Consider the following 7,905-nt stretch of genomic DNA (forward strand, 5'->3'; position numbering starts at 1 on the left):
CATGCTACCCTTTTACAGATATGGTCCCAGTTCATCTTCTGAACACCCCTGACAGAAAGGGGTAATCCCCCCAACAGATAGAGGGTGCAGCTGACAGACGGATGTGTAGCTGTAGGTACTAGTCTCCAAAGTCCACTCCAAACAATCCTACCCCTCCTCTAGGCAAACCTGGTTATCCTTTTATTACATGATGGAATTTATTATGTCTTCCTCTCGAATATGGATAGGGCCCATGACTGCTTTTCCCAATAAAATGTGGAGGACAAGACGTCCTGAGATTTGTATGACTCAGGTATTAAGAAGGCCTGGCAGCTTCTGTTCCTGTCTCATGGATCCCTGGATATCTGTGTAAGCAATCCAGGGGACTCTGATGGAAAGAGATGCTACACGGAGAAACCCTGAGGGGTTAGACCTTCATCCTCAGCCCCAGCAACCGTTGCAACGTGACTGCCTGAAAGAGCCCAAGGCAAAACCGGAAGTGAAACTGGCCACCTGGTCCCTGGCCAATTCACAGCACCATGAGATAGAATTAAATGATTGATCGGGCCATTGAGTTTTGGGGCGGTTTGCCGTGCAGCAATACGTAACCAAGATAGCAGCCCTCACGAATTATAGCTAATAGGGGGAAAGTGAAATTGGAGGCTTACTCACCACCAATTTTCTCACGTACTGTATGTACGCGTGTACGCATGTATGTATTTATTTGCTGCAGTGCACGGCTTGCGGGATCTTAGTTCCCTGACCGGGGATGGAACACGGGCCATGGCAGTGAAAGCGCCGAGTCCTAACTACTGGACCGCCGGGGAATTCCCCCACATACTGTATTTAAAGGATGACTTTTAAATGGTAACTTGAAGCCTTCAGTGAAGGCACCTCTGTCTCGGGATCCCTGAGGCTCTGGTCTCTTCACCGTGAGGACCTTTGAGCCCCAGTTTTTGGGGGATCTGGTTTGGGGACTCTGGGTCTCAGTTTCTGAGGCCCAGGATCTCTGGTCTCCTGCGTCTAAGAGATCTGAATCTTTGGTCTTCTTTGGCCCCCAGATTTCAGTTTCGAGGGCCTGGAGGGATGAAGTCTCCAGGTCTCTGGGCTTTGGTTGGGGAGAGTTGTCTCTGGAGTCCTGGTTCTCTCGGCTGCTTGAAGTCTCAGGGGTCTGGGTCTCTGGGTCACTGGAACTCCGAGTCTCTATGACACGGGGCCTAGGTACTAGTGAGTTTCAGGGATCTGAGACTTTGGAACCCTCAGTCTCAGAAGTCGGAGGCTCTAGGGCTGACGCACGCGCAGAGACCTCAGCTTACACACACACTGCTCCCTCTCCCCACCCTACACGTCCACACGCACCATTACCACCCCTGCAGGCCATGCCTAGATCCACTCCGAACCCCCACCCGCAGGCTCTCTGCGCTGCGCATGCGCTGTCTCCTTTTACACCCACGACCAAACCCCGCACTTCCACCTTCAATTCCCACCCGCAACCCCACATCAAAAGGTAAAAATAATATGCCCTATAATCCCTCTAAAAGCCTATAATAATCCCACAAAAGCAGATAATCCGAATACAGCCATTTCGCCTTTTAAGCGTCCTGCACGGTAACAGATTACTACCACAGCAAACACACGCCCCGCGTCCCTTGCCCGTGCGCAGGCGCAGAAGGAAACAAGGCAGTGCATTTTGGGAGTGGTAGGCAGAGCGAAACAAGGGGCCGCAGGGGCTGCTGGGAGTTGAAGGCCGAGGGCCCAGTAACCACAGGTGCTTCGGGTGGAGCTATTGCATGGGGTTCTGGGAGCCGTAGGCAAGACAGCCCCTAAGGCCTTGTGGTAGTCGTAGTCTCTGGCGTCACTTCCGCGCCGGAGTTCCGCGTGTTCGGCAGTTTGGACCCTCCAGCACCGCGTTCTACTCAGGTATTTCCTCACCAGCTGGTCGGCTCGTGAGCGCCCGCTCTTTGTTGCGGTGCCGTGTGAGGGTTGAGGGTCTCTCTGGGGGTGACGACACTCGCCTTTGATTTCCCAACGCTTGTATCCCAGAGGCCTTCTGACCGGGATCCCCACTTTGGGCACTGCGGTCCGGCCTGTCTCTTGCTCGCCCATCCCCTCCCCCAGGTTGGAATTCGACCATTTCCCTGCCCCCCGCCTCCAACTGGGTACGTCCGGGAGGTCCCCCCTCTGTCCTGGAACCTCTGTCTTGATAGAATGAGGTTACACACTATCCGTCCTTCCGACAAGGCTGCGATTCGGAGGCATCCTTGGGGTGTGGGTCTCGTCTTCCGGCCGCATGTATTATTTACTCCCTCAGCCTACAGATCTTTCCTGAGCACCGACCCTGTGCCAAATCCCGTGCGAGGCAGGGGAAGTCAGTGGTGGCCGAAGCAGACCCTGTCCTTGCCTTTAGTGAGCTCACAGTACCACGGGGGGGACAGGCCTGTCACCATGAAGGATACTGTCATGATCCGGTTGGGATGGGGGCATACATGGGCCTCTGCGAGCCCAGGGGAGGCGCCTGACCCAGCCTGGGGTCTATAAAGTCTTCGAGGGGAAGATGCTTAACAGACGCTTCAAATCTGACATGTCCAAATGGAATTCTGGTCAGCATCCCCTCTGACTAAATGGTCCCATCATCCTCCCAGGTGCTCGGCCCCAAACCTCCAAGTCATCCTTCTTTCTTTCCTCTTTCCTCATGACCGCACCCTCCACCCCAATGCAAGTCCTGTGCAAGTCCCGTGGACCCTACCTTCAAAATGGATACAAAATCTCACCTTTCCTTGTCATCTCCACTGCCAGCACCCCAGTCCAGGCCATCACCATCTCACTGACTATTGCCATAGCCTCTTCCCTGGCCTCGCTGCCTCGGATCCTGCCTGCCACGGTCTGTTCCCCACACAGAAGACAAAGGGAGACTTTGAAAACCTAAGTCAGATCGTACCCCTTCTTCGTGCAAACCCCTTCCCATGGCTCCCATCTCTCTCTGAATAACATTAAAACTGTATCATGACTTATGAGCCTCTGACGATCAGCACAGACTCATCGCCTGCCGGGGTCTTCCTCAGGAGGTAGACCCCTAGGACCGAGTGACCATAGACTTAGGGGGAGAAGAGAGATGAGCCCAGGGTGACTTTATATCTTGTCCTGGGGAGGGTCTGGGAGGAAGTGGCAGTCCTCTCAGGAAACAGGGAACAGCTGGGCAGGAACAGGCTTCTCCCTGTGGGGAGCAGGGTGACTGGTCAGTTTGGGCACCTAGGATCCCAGAGGACCAACGGGGATCCTCAGTGGGGCATTTGGAGGACCAGCCCGAGGGACGTCACTATGCAGAGTCACCCGCAAGGAAAATGAGCTGGGCAGGACCTGAGAACCATAAAGAGGGCTCTCCCAAAGAGACTGGAGGCTGAGTAGGAAGCAGACCAGGAGAGCGAGGGAGAATCAAGTCAAAGCCGGGGGTGGGATGGGGTGGGGGGTGCGGGGAAGATTTCAAGGGGGCGTTGCTCAGCTGTGACGTATGTGCCGAATGTTCGTGGCCAATGGGGCCTGAGGGCTGCTTACTGGGCCCAGTGACAAGGAAAAGTACTCTGGACAGAGCAAAGAGCAGAGCTAACACTTTCCTGGGTAGGTGTTTGCTGGGGTGTTGGAGAGTAGAGGCCAGGGTGGCTGAAGGAGAGTGGAATGTGAGGTCAGAGAAAAAGGGAGCCTCGTCAGCCATAAGCTTTTACGAAAGTGAGATGAGATGCATGGGAGAACGGAGAGAAGATACTGGGCAGGATCCCACTGGCTGTTTTGTGGAGAGTTGTGTGTGTAGAGGAGGGGAGGGTGGAGCGGGGAGACCAAGAAGGAGCCTCCTGCGGTGAGAGAGACACGGCTCAGCTCGGACTAGGGTCGCAGCTGGGGACATGCTGAGGAGTGTTGGGCTTCTGGATCTGTTTTGAAGCTACAAACAGGATTTGCTCCATTCTGGCCGGGCATATGGGGCTTGAGGTCTGAGGAGGGTGTGCGAGGTGCATCTTCGGTGGCGCATTTGGAGGAAAGGCTGGGACTTGACATTGCAGTCGGGAGTCACCCACAGGGAGAGCGAGGACGATGAACAAAGTGCAGTCACGGGTCCTGGACCGCAAGGCTCCTGCCCTGAGTAGCTGGAGGGATGGGGCTGCCCTTTACCGTAAGAGAAGCAGGTTTGGGAAGGGGAATCAGGAATCTAGGTTTTGAGATGCCTGTCAGACGCGTCTGAGTTGCACTGGTCCTTAACAGGTGTTACAGGCAGTAAGCATACAAGTCACACAGAATGATTCCACACATTGTGGTAAATCCTGGAAACAGGGTGACCTGCTCAGGGGCTACTGCACTAGTTCAGCCTGGAGATGATGGTGGCTTGGGGAGGAGGGGCTCAGTCTGGTGGGTTTTTATGGGTTCCCCAAGCAGGTGGATCCAAGGAGAGAGGGTTGGAATTTTTGGCTGGGTGGGGAGGGATGAGGTGGGGGGAACAGAAGTGAGTCACAACTGGGCTGATCCAGGTCTTGATAAGGCCACGGACGCTTTTGGGAGATTCTGAGACCACGGCAATCCAGAACCCACGTGTAACCCGCCTCCCCCCTCCACCCATCCAGGAGAAGCCGCCCCCCCCCCGCCTCGCCAGGACCCCACGATGCCCGCCCCGCAGTGCGCCTCCTGCCACAAGGCGCGAGCCGCCCTCCGCCGTCCGCGCTCGGGCCAGGCGCTGTGCGCCACCTGCTTCTGCACCGCCTTCGAGGCCGAGGTGCTGCACACGGTGGTCGCGGGCCGCCTGCTGCCGCCCGGCGCCGTGGTGGCCGTGGGCGCCTCGGGCGGCAAGGACTCCACTGTGCTGGCACACGTGCTGCGCGAGCTGGCCCCGCGCCTGGGCATCTCGCTGCACCTCGTGGCCGTGGACGAGGGCATCGGCGGCTACCGGGACGTGGCGCTGGCGGCCGTGCGGCGGCAAGCAGCACGCTGGGGGCTCCCGCTCACCGTCGTGGCCTACGCAGAGCTCTTCGGGGGCTGGACGATGGACGCCGTGGCCCGCAGCACGGCCGGCTCCGGCCGCAGCCGCTCCTGTTGCACCTTCTGTGGGGTGCTGCGACGCCGGGCGCTAGAGGACGGGGCGCGCCGCGTGGGAGCCACGCACGTCGTGACGGGTGAGCGCAGGCGCGGCACAGAGGGGCGCGGTGGGAGGGACGGGCGCATGCGCGGGAGAGGGGTGGCCACTGTAAGGCCACTGAGGCGCATGCCCCAGAGGTCGTAAAGGAGGCTGCGTAAATCCTAATTGGAGACGCCAAACAGGGAGGCGGGGATGTGCACGCACGCCGAAGGTTCATAGTCTGTGCGTGTCCTTAGGATGGGCGTGGTAAGATTTTGGGTCACCGCCGTCATCTTTGTACCCACCCGCTGGCAAGTAGACGGGTGGTAAGGTACTCTCTAGGGGCTAGGGCTGTGGTTCTCGACACTTTTTTTTTTAATGACATTCTTTGTGTCCCTTGTCATAGAAGGAGGGGTATGAAGGGACATCTCCCATCAGAAGCATCTATAGACTGAACGCAACTGTGTCCTTTTCCCTATTGGCTTCTCCTCTTTGATAACGCGTTCTCTGTACCAATCATTACTTAAATAATTGTTGACCACTTATTGTGTGCCAGATGCAAGCTATATAGCCTAGGACAAACTACCTAACCTTGGTTTCCTCTTTCATATAATGGGGATATTAATACTCTCTAGGTCCTAGAGTTACTGGGAATTAGATGAATTATGGGAATTACGGATGAAGCACTTAGACAAGACACTGAGAAACAGTAAACATATAAATGTTTGCCGTTATGACGACGCACAAGACAGTCTCTGCTCCTGTCCGTTTCTCACATACGTAATTATAACCTGATTATAATTATTTCCTGTGCCACTAAGGAAAATGACACAGGAGAACCTAGTGAGGGAGAAACGTGGGGATTAAGGAAGCGTTTCCCGAGTAAGCGGAGACTGGAAGCCGAGTGGGTCACTAGGTGAAGGACAGAAAGGGGGTGGGAGAGGTTCTGAGCAGAGGAAACAGCTTATGCAAAGGCCCTGAGGAGGGAAAGTATGGCCGACTTGAGAAGCCGTAAGACCAGTGTTTTACTATAGACTCAAGTATAAGATGACAAGTTGCAGAATAAGTAGATTTAGCTTCAAATTTATGGTGACTGTTGTTTGTGTAAATATGCACTTACTTTCTCCCTGGTCCTTCTAAATACCATAACCTGCATCCAGAGGCACTTGTGTCAACAGCCCACTTGAGCATCTCCATCAGATGCCATTTGGATGTGTGTGCTGTCTGAAGTACACTTTTCACTAAGACTGAAATTCTCTCTGTAGCGTAGAGCAGTTTTACTCACTACCTGAAAGGGCACCGAGCACAGAGCCTGGTTTGCAATCAGAGGGGGGCAGATGAGGGCACCCCAAGTTGCTCCACGGGAGCCTGGTGTGTTCCCCTCTCCTTTCTCGCGGGGTCCACCCGCGGCCTCCCCCTGGCCGCCCAGGGTTCCGCGGGGTCTCCTCCCGCGGCCCCGCCGGCCCCCGCGCGCCCTCCTCACCGGCTCGCGTCTCTCCCCCAGGACACAACGCGGACGACATGGCGGAGACGGTGCTCATGAACTTCCTGCGGGGCGACGCGGGCCGGCTGGCGCGGGGCGGGGGCCTGGGCTCTCCGGGCGAGGGGGGCGCCCTGCCGCGCTGCCGCCCGCTGCAGCTGGCCTCGCAGAAAGAGGTGGTGCTGTACGCGCACTTCCGCCGCCTGGACTACTTCTCCGAGGAGTGCGTGTACGCGCCCGAGGCCTTCCGCGGCCACGCGCGCGAGCTGCTCAAGCTGCTGGAGGCGGCGCGGCCGTCGGCGGTGCTGGACCTCGTGCACTCGGCCGAGCGCCTGGCGCTGGCGCCGGCCGCGCGGCCCCCGCCCCCCGGCGCCTGCTCCCGCTGCGGGGCGCTGGCCAGCCGCGCGCTCTGCCAGGCCTGCGCCCTCCTGGACGGCCTGAACCGCGGCCGGCCCCGCCTGGCCATCGGCAAGGGCCGCCGGGGGCTGGACGAGGAGGGGCCGCCGGGTGGCGGCGGGAGCCACAGCCGTCCGGACCCCCGACTTCGGAGTCCGTCCCCGGCTTCTGGAGACTCCAGTTCTCCGCTGGGATCCGACGACGTGGGAGTGCGGGGCCGCCTGTAAATGACACTGTGAAGGTACCCGAGTTACCTTAGCGCGGGCTTCGGTGTGAGGTTGGGAAGGGGTCGGAACCCCTTACCTGTGGTCCTGCAGAAGCTGCGGCTCTGCGCTCCTGGGGCTGCGGAGGACTCCTGGGTGTCTGGGGGACCCCTGGGCCTCAGAGAGGAGAGAATTCAACAACTTTCCCTTCCTGAGCGAGTGGGAATTAGGGGGCCGCTTGCCTGTATGTACCTCGGTGGCGTTCTGGGCGTGCTCAGATAGTCCTAACCCTTCTTGAGCGCCTGCCGTGTGCCTGATGTTTCATGTTTGCCTGCGGTGGGATAAGCAAAGCCATGTAACTTGATGGGCACATCCGTTACAGCAGTCGTGGTGCTTCTGTGTGAGCGCTGTGTACGGGGCAGGCGCTGGGTCCTCTCGTTGCATCCGCACCACAATCTCATTGGCTGTAGCCTGAGTCCCATAACTGGCCCGAGGTCACCTCGCTGGAGCCCCAACTGGGGGCTCACACCCAGGTCTGCCTGGGGCTCCTCAAGACGGTGTATTTAGTCCTTAGCCCCCTTTCCCCGCCCACCACCACCTGAATCTCTGTGTGATGGGTGGGGAGCCGCTGGGTGAGCTCACCAGACAGATTTCTGGAGGCAGAGCTGGGTGAACCTGAGTCAGTGACTTAACCTCTCTGGTCTTCCATTTCCTCCTCTGAGAATGGAATCAAAGCCTCCCACCGAAGCACT

The 7,905-nt window shown here is 57.7% G+C and overlaps 1 protein-coding gene across 1 annotated transcript; it reads left to right on the forward strand.

The window, feature by feature from the left end:
• Positions 1-1,835: 1,835 nt before the first annotated feature.
• Positions 1,836-7,394, forward strand: CTU1 (cytosolic thiouridylase subunit 1). Its single transcript, XM_059044179.2, is given in 4 exon segments — positions 1,836-1,899; positions 4,587-5,132; positions 6,579-7,072; positions 7,075-7,394. Coding segments are annotated over 3 exon segments (1,137 nt in total). The 5' UTR covers positions 1,836-1,899; positions 4,587-4,624; the 3' UTR covers positions 7,210-7,394.
• Positions 7,395-7,905: the final 511 nt, after the last annotated feature.

Source organism: Kogia breviceps, chromosome 18 (assembly GCF_026419965.1).
Source record: "Kogia breviceps isolate mKogBre1 chromosome 18, mKogBre1 haplotype 1, whole genome shotgun sequence".
Lineage (NCBI taxonomy): Eukaryota > Metazoa > Chordata > Mammalia > Artiodactyla > Physeteridae > Kogia > Kogia breviceps.